This window comes from Typopeltis vanoorti, chromosome 17, assembly GCF_054136105.1.
Source record: "Typopeltis vanoorti isolate ZY-2024b chromosome 17, IOZ_Tvanoo_1.0, whole genome shotgun sequence".
NCBI classification, from domain to species: Eukaryota; Metazoa; Arthropoda; class Arachnida; order Uropygi; family Thelyphonidae; genus Typopeltis; species Typopeltis vanoorti.
Window position 1 is genome coordinate 65,331,107 of NC_143565.1, and position 19,835 is coordinate 65,350,941.

The 19,835-nt window shown below is 36.0% G+C and overlaps 1 protein-coding gene across 1 annotated transcript in view; it reads left to right on the plus strand.

Annotated features, from left to right (window-relative positions):
* LOC150097449 (recombining binding protein suppressor of hairless-like) overlaps positions 1 to 19,835 on the plus strand; it is a 419,037-nt gene that overhangs the window by 357,639 nt on the left and 41,563 nt on the right. Inside the window, exons 12-13 of the mRNA XM_090407702.1 lie at positions 2,087 to 2,242; positions 6,954 to 7,057. Of these exons, the coding sequence (XP_090263828.1) occupies positions 2,087 to 2,242; positions 6,954 to 7,057 (260 nt within the window). The remainder of the gene's footprint in view (positions 1 to 2,086; positions 2,243 to 6,953; positions 7,058 to 19,835) is intronic.

Below are 19,835 nucleotides of genomic sequence, written 5' to 3' on the forward strand. Positions count from 1 at the left end.
TTATCATGGACACTTTACAATGTGCAGCCTTTGCAACTCTTTCAATATGCCTCTAAACTTCAGTCTACTGTCAATCATCACTCCAAAATCTTGAATCTCATCCACTTCCTGCAGTACAGCACCATCAATATAGTACACAGCCTTATATTTCTGCACACCAAAATGCAACACCTTGCACTTGTTAATATTAAAACTACAACCTCACTTCTTTGTCCAAGTCAAAAGTCTATTCAAATCTTCCTGAAGGGATTCAATATCAGCAGTACTACTTATAATTCTCTCCAACTTTGCATCATCAGCAAACGACTGAAGATCCCCACTCTGTCCACATGATATATTGTTTACAAACAAGTTAAACAGGAGAGGCTAAAGAACCGAACCCTGGGGTGTACATCTTTTTACCATCCTTTTTTGAGATACTGCTCCATCATACACAACCTGCTGGTATCATTCACAGAGCCGATCTCCGATCCATTTAACCAATATGCTGTCTATTCCCATCTCCATTGTACTTAGCATTTGATAGATTACCACATGATAAGCTTGTACACCAACTTATCATGTAGTAATCTATCAAATGCTTTTGCAAAGTCCAAGAATATTGCTGTATGTGATTCTCCCTTATCTAACACACTCGTTACCATATTATCATAAAATGCAAGTAAATTGCTATAACAGGACCTACCCTTTATAAATCCATGCTGACCATTATAAGGAATATTATGTTCTTTCTCAATTATTTGTCGTAAAGTGAAGATCTGATATTGACAGCCTCTATTTGGCCTGAATCCAGCTTGTTCTTCACCAAGCTTTTCTTTCACAATTCTTCTCGACCATTTCTCAGGTATGCTTGCATAGATCTTGCCAGGAACACTCAGTAGGGAAATACCTCTGTAATTCTCACATTCAGTTTTATTTCCCTTTTTATATATGGGTACTATTAGAGCTCTACTCCAATCATCGGGAATTCGTCCCTCTGTCCACGCTTTCTGAACTATGCAGTGTAGCCACTGTAAGACTTTTATACCACCATATTTCAGCATTTCTGGTCGAATATCATCTACTCCTGCTGCCTTTCCACATTTCAAGCCTTTGATGGCTTTTTCTACTTCAAGTATGGATATGTATTCCTGACTGTATGCCTGTTGAGTGTTTTTTACCACTGCTTGTTTCATTTAGCAATTTTTCGAAGTAATACTCCATACTTCAAGGATATCTTTTTCTCCTGTTTTCATGTAACCTTTATCATCTCTAACTCCTTTTACAGTACTCTTTCTTTCATTTCTAAGCTTCTTCAACAACCTCCAGAATATTTTGCCACCTTCTTGATATTTATTTTCTATGTTCTTGCCAAAGTCCTCCCATGACTTTTGTTTAGCTAGTTTTACACAGTGTTTAGCTTTCTTACATTTGTCTCTGTATTCTCTAAGAGCACAAGCTGACTTATTTGCCAGGAACTTTTGATATGCTTTCTTCTTTTCCTTCACTGCCTCTTTAACTTCCTGTGTCCACCATGGAGTTCTGATTTTTCTATCCTTACAGACAATCTCATCACATGCTTCTCTGGCTGAATCAATCAGGGTTTTCTTCAAGGCTTCCCACTGAATCTCCAAGGTTTGGTTCCTGTTCTCAAACTCTTTCATTTTTTCTTCAATAATCTTTGTGTATTTTAGTCTACAGTTCACATCTGAGAGCTGCTCAACGTTTATTCGCTTTAAAACTTTCTTGCATGTTATTCTTTTCAATACAAAATTCAATTTTATCCTGCTCAAGACTAAATAGTGATCGCTTCCAATTTCAAATCCTCTGTACACTCTGGTGTCCTGCACCAGGGAGAAAACATCACTATCAACAATAACATAGTCAATGAGACTTTTCTTATTCCTTGCCTCTTCTCTCCATGTGAATTTATGCACATTTTTATGTTGGAACATGGTGTTAGTAATAACCAGTCTATGTCCTGAGCAGAAATCCAACAGGTATTTGCCATTATAATTGGCGTTGCTCTTTTCTCCAAATTTTCCCAAAATATTTTTGTATGTCTGATAATATTAATATACTTACATGCTTATTACTTTACTCTCAGGCTACCCCTTGTCCTAAAGAACCCAACAAAGAAATGATTAATGATGGAGCTTCCTGGACTATTATCAGTACTGATAAAGCAGAATATACTTTCTTTGAGGGAATGGGACCTGTGAGATCTTCAGTTACTCCAGTTCCTGTTGTTCACAGCCTTCATGTAAGTAGGTGTTTATTTCTTTTTGGTGGATATTTTCCCTTTTTTATTATTATGTATTTGTAGTAAGGTTTTTCAAAGCACTATTGGAATGTGAAAGAGACCAAGTTGGTTATTTGAATTTTTTTTTTTACAGTAATCCAATGGATTCTGTTTTAAGAAGTCTAAACTCGTACAAAAAAAAAAAAAAAATGAAGGAATAGAAAATCTTTTTTTATTTTATTCATTCGTTTATTTTTATTTTTTTTGGGGGGAGGGGGGGGTGATGAGTTGTGTTTATGTGCATGCAGATACACAACTCTCCCACCACACATGTGCACATGCAGTTCCCCCCCCCCCACACATACGTAACTATACAGAATTTGAAATCAGTTTGTTGTTGTAAATTTGTTACTATTAAAGGTAACATGAAAAGGGGAAAAGAGATCATTGTTAAAAATAATCATAAATTGTGTTTAAACTTTTTTGCCCATTGGTCCACATATATCCTGGTAATCAGGTTTTTTTTTTTTTTAATATCAATCCCACCTACAAGAGGTTGAAAACTATACCATATGAGTTCCATGCATGAACAACAAGAAGAAACCTATTGATATGTTTTTTGAACAACTGGATATTATAGAGTTTATGGGGGAAATCAGTGGGAAAAACTGTTCTTTCAAAGCATTACTACACAGAATGAAAGAGGAGCACAAGCAGTTGGATTGGTGTGTTTTATAGTTGGACAGTGAATAGATATTGACCAGTAGTTGCTCATGTGTTTATGGACTAGAGAGAAAGTGGAGGAATAGCATCAGCCAGTTCAATGGAAGAGCACCCATGAAAACATCTGTGATTCCTTGGATATAAGGCAGAGATTAATCATATATTACCATATTGTTAATCTCGTCTTGAAGGATTAAGGATAACTAACCTTGCATTTGTTTATTGCCTTGATGAAATTATTATATATATATATATATATATATATATATATATATATACAGGGTGTTCGGGATAAATTTGACATATTTATAATTAATTATATTTTTCCGTAAGTTACATGTATTAACACACACTTCTCTTCATTTAAAAGTTTGGACCCTTCTTCATTCATATACAAGATGTCAGAAAGGATGGATAGCTGGAACCCACCTGAATCATGGAAGAGAATAACTTGTATCATGATGATTCGTGCCCGCCATCAAAATAAGGATATTACGACTGCTGCCCAATGCTCCCTGAATACAGTAAAAACAATCAGGCATGAACTAGAGACTTGCAATGGTGACTACGAGGATGTAGCAAGAAGAAAGATCCCTAGCAGACGATCTGATTGCATTCGTACAGCAGAATTCCTCGCAAATCTGCAGGAACAGGTGTTGAAGAACCCTGGCATTGGAATTCGGGCTTTGTTCGTGGAGTTGCTAACTGTAGTCAAGCCCTGGATAACAAGGGTAGCCAATGGTAGGCCGTATGTATGGCAGCAGGATTCGGCCCCTTGCCACACCTCTGGGAAAAGTCAAAAATGGTTGTCTGAAAATTTCTACGACTTCACCAGTCCAAATGTTTGGCCTCCAAACTCCCCAGACCTTAACCCCATGGATTATTTTGTATGGGGCGCAGTTGAAAAAGACACCAATCGCACTTCCAGTAATACAAAAGCCCAGTTAATGGATAAAATTAAAACAGTTTTTGCGGCCCTTCCCAGGGAGACTGTAGCATCAGCTTGTTCGAGGTTCCGAAGCAGAATTGAAGCTGTGATCGATGCTAATGGTGGTTATTTTGAGTAAATCTTGTTGATAGTATTGTAATTAACTCTGCCTGTAATGTTTTTTTGTCAATTCATTAAATTTAATAGATACAAAGAAGATTTTCTTTTTCCTTACGAAACTGTCAAATTTATCCCGAACACCCTGTATATATATGTAGAAAGTATTTTACCTTGGGTATAATAAATGTTAAAGTTAAAAATTAATCTCCTCCTGAGATTTTTATTTAATAAGGTTAAAACACCTTATGGTAACTTGTTCGTGTGTATATATATATATATATAAAAGTAGATGCATACTGTTTCTTGTTGTAGCAAGGTGTGTCCATGGAATAAAAAGAGTGCACCCAGGAAAGTATACATTCCTTTGAGCATAATTTTTGATATCAATCAATTTAGTGCAAGAACACCTAACCAGCATCTGGGCTTTGTGATCCCTTGGATATAAGAGCATGAATATATTATCCATAGTGTGCCTTCTTCTGAAACATTGAGGACTAAAGACTCGCATCTGATTGGTAAAAGAATAAGCTGTTCTAAAAAGTCACATTGAGTGGGAACACTATTATGAAAAAAAATAATATTTTTACATAATATTCCATATTTATTGATGTTTTACAGAAGACCACAGCTTGATGGATGAAGTGTATATAATCTTTTATGTTGTTTGTTGTAGAAACAAATACTGTACTTCATGCACTCCATAAATAAAGTATAATAATATGATTATAAATTTGGACAAGACAAAATACATTAAAAAAAAAAAAAACTAAATTTACCCCCCCCACACACACACACGCATCAACTATTAAATATAAGGATAATTAGATTGCTATGTCTGATTAATAAAATTTCTAGAATAATGGATTGATATTAAGTTGACATGAACATGTCTTCTTGCATGGCTTGGATCAAGAATATCTAAAAAACACTGGCTTCATTAGAAGAATAAGAAGCAGTGCAAGTTGTATGCCCTCTTGGAATAGTATTATATATTACCTTATTTTTAATGTATTTAGGTATGTAGTATTGTTGTGTGGAGTAAAATGGTCTCTTACTTTCAGGGAATGTGTGATGGTGTCATGTAATAAATACAACATGGTATCTGTTTAGGATGATATTAGGTAATGCAGATGTAAAGAGTATCTAATCATATAAAACATCAAAGAATTTTCTTAAACAGAAACTCTTATTACCCATTCCTATCATATCAGTTAATAACATATTTTTGCTAGGTCTTGCTTTATATTTCTAGTACAAATACATTTTTCCTTACATAACAGCTTAGATGTAAGGGAAAATGTATTTGTACTATAAAACAAAACCTAGCAAAATAGCTCATACTATACAAGTTTCTGAATATACCACTATTGCATACTATATGATAGCAGGCAAAGTAACAAATTACTGTTGTACAGGAAAACATTTTTACATGAAACAGTCAACAAAATTATGGAAGCCAAAAAACAAAAAGAAAAGAAATGAAATTCTCTGTTACCTACATATAATATAATTTACAACCAACTTAAAAAATGCATATGCAATATAATTCCACTCATATATTTTAGAGATTCAAAATGGTTCACTGTTTAATATGCATATGCTTCTAATGCTTTCCCTTTTTATATACACTATCTACCAATAATTGTCTGGACACTTTAGCAATTTACAATTGATACAAGCAGGCAAACCCCCAATATCGGGTATATATCCACCTTTGATCACCTCCTACACCCTTTGAGGGAGGCTTTTCATCAATGTGTGGCAGACAGATGGAATTTGTCCCCATTCCTCCATCAAAGCAGCACTGAGTTCAGCGACAGATCGAGAACTTGCTGCTCTGGACCTCAATTGCCACTCCAATTCGTCCCACAGGTGTTCGATGAGGTTAAAGTCAAGATACTGCACAGGCCAGGGCAGTCATTTAACATCCGTCTCTTCATATCATTCCATATTAGCTGCAGCTTTGTAGCATGGGGCATTGTCGTCTTGATAGAAACATAGGTCTGTTTCATAAACAGTGTAGGCAGCACCTGATCCAGAATATCAAGGTGCCAACTCATATTCAGAATATGAAATTCCTTCATGGAACCATGCACAGTGATCAGTGGTCCCACTCCAAACCAGCTGAATGCACCCCACACCATTACTCCTTCACCACCAAACTTTACTGGGGATACAACACACTGTGGTAACAAGCATTCACCAGTCTGCCTCCACACCCACACCCTGCCATCAGACTGGACACAAGTGAACCTTGATTCATCATCCAGAGTACTGTTTTCCACTAGGCCATGAGCTGCTTTGTTCATTGTTGTGATGTTTGTCTTGTGTGCTGTTGCTCTTCTTTGGAAACCCTATAAATGGAGTTCTTTTTGTACAGTATTAGTGCTCACCTTGTGTTACTGGTGCTCTGGAACTCATTACTGATGGTCTGTGCCGATTGTATCCAAAACAATGCCCATTTTTCGATACAAACATGCAAACTTCTTAACAAATAATCCTCTTACAGAATTCCTCAAATAGAGTCCTCATAGGTACTTTATTTTCATGGGTGCTGATTCACTGAAAGTGGAATAAAGATACTGGCCACTATGTTTATTCCACTTTCCTCTAATCCGCTAGTAACATAGGAAGCTGCATGTCAACATCCATGCACTGTTTAGCTCCAAACTTATCCAACCAGCTTCTCATTCCCTTTTTCATTGTCTTCCTCTGTTCTTTGGAACTGTCTTCCTCATACTGTTTTTCCCAATGAATACAACCCTAGCTCTTCAAGTAACACATTAACAGATTTCTTTCTTCTCTCTCTTTCTAACTTGCCCACACGTGGCACTATTATGTTATAGATTTGTAGATCTCTCATGTATAAGACTGATACAAATGTATATTTGATTAAAGCTCTTTACCTTTATCCATTTTAATATTAACACTATTTAATCTTAGAATATTTAATTATTTCAGCTCAATGGAGGTGGAGATGTTGCAATGTTAGAATTAACAGGAGAAAACTTTACCCCGAATTTGAAAGTTTGGTTTGGAGAAGTAGAATCTGAAACAATGTACAGGTAAGTAGATTGCAACATTCTTTATAGTGTAATTGGCAGTCTTTTAATTCCCTCTGCTTGTTTCTTCTTAGTGGAAACAATTTTCAAGAAGTTTGATGAAGCAGTATCAATAAATTCTTGCATTTTATTGGGATAAAATATGGTCATCGAGAACTAACATGCATTAAATCAGAGCTTCTCAAAATTTTTCTACTTGTGACTCCATTTCTCCTGAGAAACGTTTACGCTACCCCGGGTACATAGGTATATAAAATAGGTATACAAATCAAACATTTATTGATAATAAATCATAAAGAAATTTATTTTAAAACAATTCTTTGGTATACATATAATTTTACCATTTACATAAAGAATTACAATACACTAGTCTCGAATCTGAGCCGAGGTGTTTCTGGCAGCGTTCGTTGGCATTGCATGGCATGATGGCATGCGCAGTGCAAAGTGCACATATTGTGTATTCAGAACCAAGGCTGCAGTGAAAGTAGCATGATGCAACACAGACGAGCGCTGCCAGAAACATCTCGGGTTCATTATGCGTTTGATTTTGAATTAATTTTTGGCCGTTGCTAGTTTTTTGGCAACAGAAACCTTTTACTGTTGCCAAATTTTTTGTGATCCCTACATTCAGTTAAGCAACCCCATTTGGGTTGCAACCTACAGTTTAAGAAGCTCTGCATTAAATCACATATATGATATACCAGCTGTTCTAGTGCACTCAGCAGTCACAGCACCCTTTGGTTACAAAGACTTGGTTTAAATCCCATCCAAGATGCAAGCAGAATTTATAAGAGTTTTTTGCTTGAAGGTAAATCACTGAACTCATGCAAGGATAATAGGATTTTTCATCCTGTAAAAACGGAAACAAGCCAGAGAACATGCATCAGAAGACTATGGAGATTAGATTAGCATTCTGGTAATAACTAAAATTTGGTATAAAAATCCAAATGGGTCTTAATTTGTAAAAGAAGGTGGGATAATGCATATCTCACTATAATCTCTGTGTTACTTATATATAGCAATATGTTAATTAATCTCTTCCACTTTCACACAGATGTTTGGTCTCTGTGATTTGTGTATTCTATAAATATTTCCATGGCAAATGTTCATGTGAAATAGCATCAATAATTCCTCCACTCAGTACATCTTTGGTGGAGGAATTATTGATGGGTGACAGCTGCCACCCAACATCCTTTCACAGTACACCTTGAAACCCACAAAACAAGTTTCTTTTCCTACTCCTTCATCCCTCCTACTGCTGTATTATGGAACAGTCTTCCCCTGATGTATTTTCCAATAAATACAATATACTGGCGTTTAAATCAAATATAAACAAGTTTATCCTTTTCCAACCCACTACCCATATAGTACATTAGGTTGATCAATCAACGTCTCGTGTATGGGCTGAACTTAAAAATCTAATTTACTGTAGTAATTCTTCCAGAAATCTGAAAGTTTGTGCCTGTGTGTAAATAGTCTTGTGTTAATAATGCACAGACATGTCGTGAAAAACATACTGTCACGTAAACTTGGGAGTTACAGCTCATTTTTATTTATATTTCTATGCAGGGCTTGACAGGTTATGCAAAATCCTACTCATCACACAAAAAATGTACAAGAATCCCCACCCCCACCACCACACACATTTTTTTTTAAATGATATACCTACTGATTTCAATAAGACAATAAGAGTTCCATAAACTGATTGGTGGTGTTGCATTTATTTTTTTAAAGTTAAAAAAACTTGTTTAAAAATTTTTTTTATTAAAAAAAATTCTATTTTTTTATTATATTTTTCATATATTTTTTTAAAGTTAAAAAAATCTTGTTTAAAAAATTTTTTTATTAAATAAAAAAAAATTCTATTTTGTCAGCTACTCACCATGGGCAAATTGGTGAGCAGTTAAGTCGAACCTTGTGTGTGTGTGTTTTAATACCATTGTTTTTGTGGTATACACTGCTTGGAAAGAAGTCAACAGACACCCCCATAGGCAAGGTGCATCATTGCATGTAATGATGTTAGAGATTACTTTTTATTTCCTTCATGCTTACACAGTGATCAGAATACATCATGAAAATTATGGAAACAACTACCTTGTTACAGTAAAACTTTTAGTTTAATATAAACCTAAATAAACACTAGACGTTTCAACCATCACATCATCTGGAGTATACACATATATACAAAGAAACAAGCTGCACTACAATCTACATGGCATGCTAAAGTTACTGACCAACCATTACAACTATTGGCCTGACCTCTGGTGAAAAAAAAAAAAAAAAATTACTACATCAAAGCGAGAGTCCTAAGCTGGAAAGCAACATGTTTACAAAAAGGAAAAAATAAATAAATAAAAATAAAAAGGATCACTTATATAAGTATATATATAAATTATAACCAACTGGTATAGATAGTAGCCATGATAACTAATATTTAAGGAATTGACAGCGTATACTAGAAATATAAATTAAATAAACTTTGATATATACTTTCCGATATTTCGGCAAACGTCACGTTGCCATCTTCTTGGGAACTTATTACAAAGACAAGTGCACACAACTACTACATAACAGCAAATGAGAACTGAAGCTAGGAAGCTAACATTTTCCTAAAGTCCTGGTGGTGCCCCCTGGCGGGCTATATTGGTGGTTCTTGGCCTTTCGGCTGAAGTTCTTCTGATAATTGTTTCCCAAATTTGGAGCAGTCTCATGCATCCAAATTTGTTGAGGTTTGGCATGTTCCTAAGGGCTGAGGCTGATTCCATGAATAGTCTTTCATACTTGAACTTGCTGCGGTGTATGACTGTGGCTTTCTTTCATCTTATTCTGTGGTGAGTATCCAGAGCGTGGTCTGCAAGCCCAGAGTGGCTGTACTGGTGAAATCAGATGTAATCCTTGTGTTCTGAGATTCTGATATTTGCTGTCCTGCCTGTTTGGCCAAAGTAAGACAATTTACAGCTGCAAGGGACCTGGTATATACCAGGTAGGTCTAGGGGGAGTGGTTGGTCTTTAGTGAAGCAGATAAGGGATGCCAATTTTCTGTGTGGTCTATAACAAGTGGTTAAGTCGTGTTTTCTTAAGATTTTGTTGATTTTTTCTGAGGTGCCTCGGATGTAGGGAATGGTGATGGATTTAGAGTAATCTTTTTTGTGAAGGGGAGGGGGTGGTGGGTTGTGGATCACTGGGTTAAGTATTCTCTGGGTTTTTTTGGGGGGGGGGGGGTAGCCATTGGCTGAGAAAGTGTCATGGATGTGATTTAGTTCAGTGGTTAGGGCTTGATCATTTGAACAGATTATTTTTGCCCTGTTGAATAGTGTCTTAATAACTCCATATTGTTGTGAGGGGGGGGGGGTGATGGGATTGTTGGTGAATGTATCTGCTTGTATGGGTGGGTTTTCTTTAAACTGAGAAAACCAAGGTTCCATCAGGTTGGTGGGTGACTAGTGTGTCTAGGAAGGGGAGGTTATTGTTTTCCTCTTTTTCCAGGGTGAACTTGATTCTAGGGTGTTGGTTGTTTAAGTGTGTTAGGAAGGAGAGGAGTGAATCTGGGCCATGTGGCCAAATAGCAAACACATCATCAACGTAGCGAAGCCATATGGTAAGTTTTTGTGGGGCTGAGTTTAAGGCTTTCAATATGGAGTTATTAAGACACTATTCAACAGGCACTATTCGACACTATTAAGGCAACAATATGGAGTTATTAAGACACTATTCAACAGGGCAAAAATAATCTGTTCAAATGATCAAGCCCTAACCACTGAACTAAATCACATCCATGACACTTTCTCAGCCAATGGCTACCCCCCCCAAAAAAAATCCAGAGAATACTTAACCCAATGATCCACAACCCACCACCCCCTCCCCTTCAGAAAAAAGATTACTCTAAATCCATCACCATTCCCTACATCCGAGGCACCTCAGAAAAAAATCAACAAAATCTTAAGAAAACACGACTTAACCACTTGTTATAGACCACACAGAAAATTGGCATCCCTTATCCGCTCCACTAAAGACCAACCACTCTCCCTAGAACTACCTGGTGTATACCAGCTCCCTTGCAGCTGTAAATTGTCTTACTTTGGCCAAACAGGCAGGACAGCAAATATCAGAATCTCAGAACACAAGGATTACATCTGATTTCACCAGTACAGCCACTCTGGGCTTGCAGACCACGCTCTGGATACTCACCACAGAATAAGATGAAAGAAAGCCACAGTCATACACCGCAGCAAGTTCAAGTATGAAAGACTATTCATGGAATCAGCCTCAGCCCTTAGGAACATGCCAAACCTCAACAAATTTGGATGCATGAGACTGTCCCAAATTTGGGAAACAATTATCAGAAGAACTTCAGCCCAAAGGCCAAGAACCACCAATATAGCCTGCCAGGGGGCACCACCAGGACTTTAGGAAAACGTTAGCTTCCTAGCTTCAGTTCTCATTTGCTGTTATGTAGTACTTGTGTGCACTTGTCTTTGTAATAAGTTCCCAAGAAGATGGCAACGTGACGTTCGCCGAAATATCGGAAAGTATATATTAAAGTTTATTTAATTTATATTTCTAGTATACGCTGTCAATTCCTTAAATGTTAGTTATCACGTTTAACCAGCGTATAAGCCTCTCAACAAGAATAGATAGTAGCCAATAAAAGCTGAAAAATTGCTTAGTGGGCTGAATGTGTGCCATCCAAATTTTTGGGATTTTTATGCTACCATTGTTGTTAAGATTAGGGTGGTTAATCAAAATTTCACAGGCTTCTTTAAATTTCTGTTCATACCAGGTTTTTGTATGATTACTTTTTATTTTTATTTATCTCTAAAAAAAAAAGATTTGCTCTGAGGTTTTGCATTTACACAAGGGTTCAGTTCCAATTGGTGAAATGACTTTTAACTGTTGCTTTTAGAATCCAGAAAATCAGACTCAAGACCAAACACAAAAAATATACACATTTAATGAAACTAAAACAGTATATATACACTTCAAATAAAATTACATCACTACAAAATATAGACCTAAGGCCTTCTAAAATAAATCTACACTTTCGAGATTTTCTTATCCAAAAATAGTAAAATCATCTCACTCTGACTCATTCTATTACTGGATTGTTTAACATATACCTAATCATGTCTACCAGACTAAACACCTTGTTTTCACAATAACAAAATGTTCATAGTTTCTTTGTTAGGGCCTTTTCCAAAAATATAAAATTTTCTTCTTCTTTTCAATAGGATCCTTTTTTTTTCTCCCTTATATAGCACAAATATTATTCCTCCTGTCTTGCTGAAGTATAAATATTTCTTACCTCTTGCAGTTCTATCTATTTGACTCACAATTTACTAATTTTTGTACCAGAGGAAAAAAGTTTCTTCTACTACTTTATTAACAACAGATCTAAGTAAAGCTCTTCATGTTAAACCACTTTACAGTTTCAAATTTCACCAATGCTTTTTCCTTAGAAATCCGGTGTCCTTAAAACAGAAGATGAAATTTTCTATTCAGTGTTTCCTGAAACATTCAATTCGAATGCCGACTGCAATATCTTCTTTTATTTTCAAAGTACTTGTTGACAGTCTGAACTCCTCCAGTTTAAAGACTCACAGTTCTACGATTCCTTTTCTGAATCTTCTATTAATATTCTCCCGACTGTCACGTAGAACTTAAAACTTCCTAAGAACAAAATTTTTCTGGTCTTCATTCCTAAACTTCCATTAGCTCTTTCTTGTATTTCCTTGATACCAAATTACCCCGATAACAAATGCTCTCTCTGTCAGCTGTCAATCATCCATTAATCTTCTTTGCAAGCATGCACTCTCCTTGTAAATTACAAGCAAGAAGTTAAGTATAATGGTTGACACGTTGTCTCTGTTAGCATAACGAGAATGTCTTTTCAAAACGCAACACTTTATAATTTTAAATTACAATAACAGGATTGAAAGTAACACAATTATCAGAATCTAGTAAGTACTTCAAAATTTCGAATAGTTTACATTTTGACAATAATAATATCAATAATTGGTACATCACTAGCCGATATACATGTTACAAAACTAAAACTAATAATATTTTAACATGAACAATTTGTAAAAATATTTATACTATTAAATTATGATTATTTTTACAATGAGTTACATGTTTGTAGCTGGTATAAATTAAAGGAATATGATGCTCCCAAGTCAGTGCAACTGTGTTTGTGAGAAGGGAACTAATGGAGTTTGAAAGAGGCATTGTGTTAGGACGGCATATTTCAAGCCTATCTGCTTGGCAAATTGTTGACAAATTGGGCCATCCCAAGTCAACACTCAATGATACTATACTGAGATGAAAGTGCAGGGAGTCAACTGCCACTCACAATGGATAACTCACCGAATGTGACCATATACTAGTACGCAGATTTGGTAAATAAACGTGTGCTATGGAGAATAATATGTAAAATCTGACATTTGTCAGCCAATACGTGGAATGCAAAGTTCCAAGCATTGACTGGAACATTAATCTGCACAAAAACATTCAGAACTATGTGTCACTGTGTGTGTGTCCATGGTAGAATTGCAACATGCAGCATTGTCTTCAGTGGTGCAAGGTGCAAAGAGCATGTACAGTGGGATGTGGAAGCTTGGAAAGCTGTGTTATGGCGCAACAAATAACACTGTCCTCTACCGAGCAGGTGATGGGTGTGGAAGATGCCTGGTGAACACCTCTTACCAGAGTGTGTAACTCTAAATATGAAATTTGCATGTGGCAATTTTGATGGTATTATCCTGTATTTTCTGGTTTGGCCTTGGACCTCTGTTTTTGGCCATGAACATTGAAAGAAAAGGATTTTTCTGTTTTCATTATTATTATTTTGAGCCACTTTAGGCATCCAGTGACCAGGGTTGTGGTCTGACACCAGGCATTGAAATTCATTGATTGCAGATTTCAAACTGTAGCATTCTTGGGCAGAGAGTGGTCTGTTAAGAACTTGGCAAGCCAGTCTAGCTAAAGACTTCCAATCAAAATTTGCCACATATGATTTCAACCATGGTATTTATTTATTTATTTTATTTTTATTTGTTTGACCATGTAAGGGCTTTTCACAAACCAGTAAAAATAACATTTCTTTATTTCTTATAAACTTTATTTTCAATTAGCAACTAAATAAACATTCTTTTCTAAAATTACAAATAAAATGAAAAAACTTTTATATAAATACCTCTTTAGAGGTATTTATAAGAAAGAAAATCATATTTTCTTTCTAAATAACTATTTTGCCTTCCCCCCCCCCAAGTAATGAAGTACATCATCATCATCATCATCATCAAATTCCTGCCATGTACCCTCAAGGGGTGTACAGGATATGACAGTACTACATGAAAAAATTACATCATTACTAACTTCCTATCTACAATTTTCCTCCAAATCAGTCTGTTACTTGTCAAGACTCCAACATTATCAGATCTTATATATCTATCGTCTAAGGCACTTTGTACCGTATCAATCCACCTATATCTTGGTCTTCCTCTGGGTCATTTTCCTGCCAACCTGGCAGAGAACACTTGTTTTGCTAATCTTTCCTCTCCCATTCTATTTAAGTGACCATACCATCTGAGATTAGCTCTGCTAACGCATTCCTGGATGCTGACAATGTCAAGTTCTTTCCTAATATCCTCATTTTTAATATGATATTGCCATTGATGCCATCTGTTCACGCCTCTAATCTTTCTCAGGACTCTCATATCTGCAGTCTCTAGTCTTTGGTAAAGTGTTTTACTTCTGACCCAGCTCTCAGATCCATAAGTTAAAATTGGTTTGAACACAGTTTTGTATACAGCTAATTTAGTGTTCCGACTAATTTCTTTCTTATTCCATATGAATTTATTCAATTGACTTCCCACGATACCAGCTTTGCTGATTCTGTTGTCTATTTCTATATTTAGTTTACCATCTTCAGTAAAAATTGTGCCTAAGTAGCTGAAATGTTTTACTTGTTCCACAGGTTCTCCATTCACAACACAGTTGACATTTTCAATGATTCTGCCTATTTTCATTGTCTTTGTCTTTTTATTGCTGACCTTCATACCATATCTATTACAACAGCTATTCAATTTAGTCAGAGAATTTTGCAGACTTGTAGCGGATTTATTTAGAAGTATAACATCATCCGCATAAAGCAAAGAGCTGACATTAATATCTCCAATTTTGATATCAGGTTTAATACCACATTCCTTCATAATGTGATCCATATAGATAATGAATAACAGAGGGGATAATGTACATCCTTGTCTCACACGAGATTTAACATTAAACCATCTTCCTGAACTTCCTTCAATTCTAACTGCTGACTCACAACTCAAATAAAGACTAAGTATTGCTTGATATAATGCCCCATTGACACCATATAACTGCAGCGTATTGAATAGCTTCTCTCTTGGCACCTTGTCATATGCCTTTTCCAAATCGACAAAACTTAAATACAGATCTTTGTTATATTCCCATGCTTTCTCGACTATTTGTCGTAAAGTGAAGATCTGATCCTGACAGCCTCTATTTGGCCTGAATCCAGCTTGTTCTTCACCAAGCTTTTCTTCCACAATTCTTCTCAACCGTTTCTCAAGTATACTTGCATAGATCTTGCCAGGAACACTCAGTAGGGAAATACCTCTGTAATTCTCACATTCAGTTTTATTTCCCCTTTTATATATGGGTACTATGAGAGCTCTACTCCAATCATCGGGAATTCGTCCCTCTGTCCAGGCTTTCTGAACTATGCAGTGCAGCCACTGTAAGACTCTTATACCACCATACTTCAGCATTTCTGGTCGAATATCATCTACTCCTGCTGCCTTTCCACATTTCAAGCCTTTGATGGCTTTTTCTACTTCAAGTATGGATATGTATTCCTGACTGCATGCCTGGTCAGTGTTTTTTATCACTGTGCTGTCATCACTGCTTGTTTCATTTAGCAGTTTTTCAAAGTAATTACTCCATACTTCAAGGATATCTTTTTCTCCTGTTTTCATGTAACCTTTATCATCTTTAACTCCTTTTACAGCACTCTTTCCTCCATTCCTAAGCTTCTTCAACAACCTCCAGAATATTTTCTATATTCTTGCCAAAGTCCTCCCATGACTTTTGTTTAGCTAGTTTTACACACTGTTTAGCTTTCTTACATTTGTCTCTGTATTCTGTAAGAGTAAAAGCTGACTTATTTGCCAGGAACTTTTGATATGCTTTCTTCTTTTCCTTCACTGCCTCTTTAACTTCCTGTGTCCACCAGGGAGTTCTGATTTTTTTATCTTTGCACACAACCTCACCACATGCCTCTCTGGCAGAATCAATCAATGTTTCCTTCAGAGTTTGCCACTGAATCTCCAAGGTTTGATTCCTGTTCTCAAACTCTTTCATTTTCTTTTCAATAATATTTCTGTATTTTAGTCTACAGTTTACATCTGAGAGCTGCTCAACTTTTATTCACTTTAAAACTTTCTTACATGTTATTCTTTTCAATATGAAATTCAATTTTATCCTGCTCAAGACTAAATAGTGATCACTTCCAATTTCAAATCCTCTGTACACTCTGGTGTCCTGCACCAGGGAGAAAACATCACTATCAACAATAACATAGTCAATGAGACTTTTCTTATTCCTAGCCTCTTCTCTCCATGTGAATTTGTGCACATTTTTATGTTGGAACATGGTGTTAGTAATAACCAGTCCATGTCCTGAGCAGAAATCCAACAGATATTTGCCATTATTATTAGCTTTGCTCTTTTCTCCAAATTTTCCCAAAATGTTTTTGTATGTCTGACAATCACTTCATACTCTGCTATTTAGATCCCCAACAAGGACCAACTTTTCCTTTTTCATTATGTCAGTAGCGCTCTCTAGAGCCTCAAAAAATTTCCCTACTTCTACCTTAGTAGAACCTTCTGTGGGACCATAGGCACAAATAAGTCTCATTGTCCAGTTCCCCATTCTCATATTTGCCCACATTACTCTACTTGAGACTGACTGCCATTCAAGAAGATTAGCCTCGTATTTTGTGTTGAATACTATGGCTACTCCTTCTTTTCCTTGATTGTTATTGCCTGAATATAACATTTTGTATTTATTGCTCAGAAAGATCTCACCAGTTTTGGTCTTTTTTGTTTCAGTCACCCCTATTATGTCGATCTGGTACTTATCTAATTGCTCAGCTAGCTCCATTTCTTTGCCATTCAGGCTTCTTACGTTGATAGTACCGATCTTTAACTCTGGTGATGTTAAGTTGGGGTTTGTTTTCAGATTTGTTCCAGTAGCTGACTTTTCACTGTTCGCCCTGGTTCCCTGGCGAAAACAACGGGGGCCTTGTTTAACCGGGCGACGCCCCAGCCGGCATGAAATTTTGTCATGTTGTACCATCATTTTTTATTTTGGTTTAACCAATAAGAATACAATTTGGTCGGCTAAATCCCAAATTGCTAGCCCATCCTCGTTCGTTCAGTATCAAAGTAGATACCCAACAGGGTGCACCACGAGAAGGTGAGGATTGGACATTAGGTCAGAAGCCCTGGTCGGTTCTCCGCATTCCTTTAAAGGCTATGTGGAGGTCTCCTCTCAGTTATACAGCTTTGACCCTTAAGCGTACATTTCCTTTTTAAGTACTAACAGCAAATTGTCATGATGATCTAGCAGCATTCTTGGAACTTTCCATCAATTTTGTCAATTTATTTCACAGTATTAATTCACACTACAGATTAAAAAGAAAATAATTATTTAACTTAGCTGATATTATATCCAACATCTTCAGAGCACAAAAATAGCCATAGTACATGAAGAGCAACAATTTGGTATTACAGCAGAGCTAGTTAAAAAAAAAAAAAAAATGTAATTCATAACACAGGGAACTAAAATCCTAATCAGTGCCATCTATTCTTGGATAGAGAGAGAGAGAAAGTATTAATTTCATTTTAAAATGACTGTATCCCATATTTTTGGTAAATTTATACAGCCATACTTGTTGAGGTTTGTAGAATGTTTTAAAGCCGCTGCTGATTCCAAAAACTATGTCTGACTTATGACTTCTATGTAACACTTTTGTTTTATTCCATTTGTTCCTGTGGGAAGGGATATCCTAGGCATGGTTTGCTAGTCCCAACTTGCCATAATGATAGTGACAAATGTGTTTTTTATGTTCTCCAAGGTGGATGCCAACAGTTCTTCCTATCTCTCTATAGTGAGCCAGGTCACAAGTAAAGGGTACTTCATATACTCTTGAATGTGATAAAGGAGAGAGTTTATCCTTAGATGAATGGATGAAAGTTGGCAAATGTGGTGCAGAGCTGATATTTATTAAACAATCCAGATATCTTTTCAGATGTACCCTGAATGTATGGAATGGTAACAGTCTTGCTGTAGTCTTGTGTATTAGGCAATGGAGTGGATTTCCAGAGAATGTTTAGTATTTTGCCTATTCTTTAGAGATTATAGCCATTGGTTATAAAAGTGTGATGCAAGTGAGTTCAGTGTTAAGAGCACCATCATTAGAACAGAACTCTGGCTCTGTAAGTTAGTTTTTAGAATACTATATTGTTGAACTGCATGATGGTTCATGCAGCTCAACAATATAGTATTCTAAGATTGTGCAAATATCTTCCTATATGTGTTCGTTTTCTATAAACAGAAAAAGATAATGAAACATCATGAAGCATGTAACTAGTGTATCTAGAAGGGGAAGACAGTCATCAGCTTCCTATTTTCCATTGTGAAGTGTATTTTAGAGTGTTGGCTATTTAAAGGCACTAAAATTTTATCTAATATGTCTGGACCATGTAGCCAAATAGCAAACACATCATCAACATAGTGCAGCCACACCAATGGTTTGGAAGTGGCTGTATTCATAGCTTGGTTTTTTAAGTATTCTATGTAGAAATTAGCTAAAGGAGGGAGAGCCCATTGCTGTTAATGGTACATTGGTAAATAGGGAAGTAATACCAAAAATAATCATTATGTCTAAACTTTTTTAAATATGGTCTTTTCTTTTAATATACTTTTCAGGTGAACAGAATTTTTAACAAAGGAAGAAGAATTACTTGTATGTGTGTGTGGGGGGGTGGGTGGGGGCTAGTGATTTAGCTATATGTTTTGCAAGTTTATATGTAGGACTGTTTATACTATCTGCAGTTGGGCATAAAGGTGTATCTTGTTTGTGAATATCAGGTGCTCCATATATTCCAGATGTTTTTACATGAAAAGGTTTGAGGGCATGACTTTTTTCAGTTATTTGCAAACTTTATTCTTTTGTGAGTTAGATCACGATCTGTTATTTGGGACTGATCTTGTATATGCATCCTGCTTTCATAATCTGTTAGATTCATAACTACAGTTCCATTACCTTTGTCTGCTTTAGTTGTTACAACATAGCTTTTTTTTTAAAGCATTGATTTCTTTCTTTGGCATTATGTTTTTAGGAGGTTTGGGATTAGATTAAGATGTTGTCTACATCCAAACTAATATTAGTGGCTATATCAGGAGATAGGTCATATATTGCTTATTCAACGAAAGCCATTATTTTCACTTTTGGGACTTGCCTAGGTGTAACAGCAAAGTTATATCATCAACTTAACATGCTGACAGTTTCATTCGTTAGGGAAACAACATGATCTTTGTTGTAGTTGTGATCATTCCATAGCACTATGATGTTGAAGGATTCAAATTTTTTCTGACCAACTTTTGATTTTACTGAATTTTTTATTTGCTATCACATCGGAGATACTGACAAAGATAGCCTACAGTCACAGTTCCAGGTTCAAAATATCACACA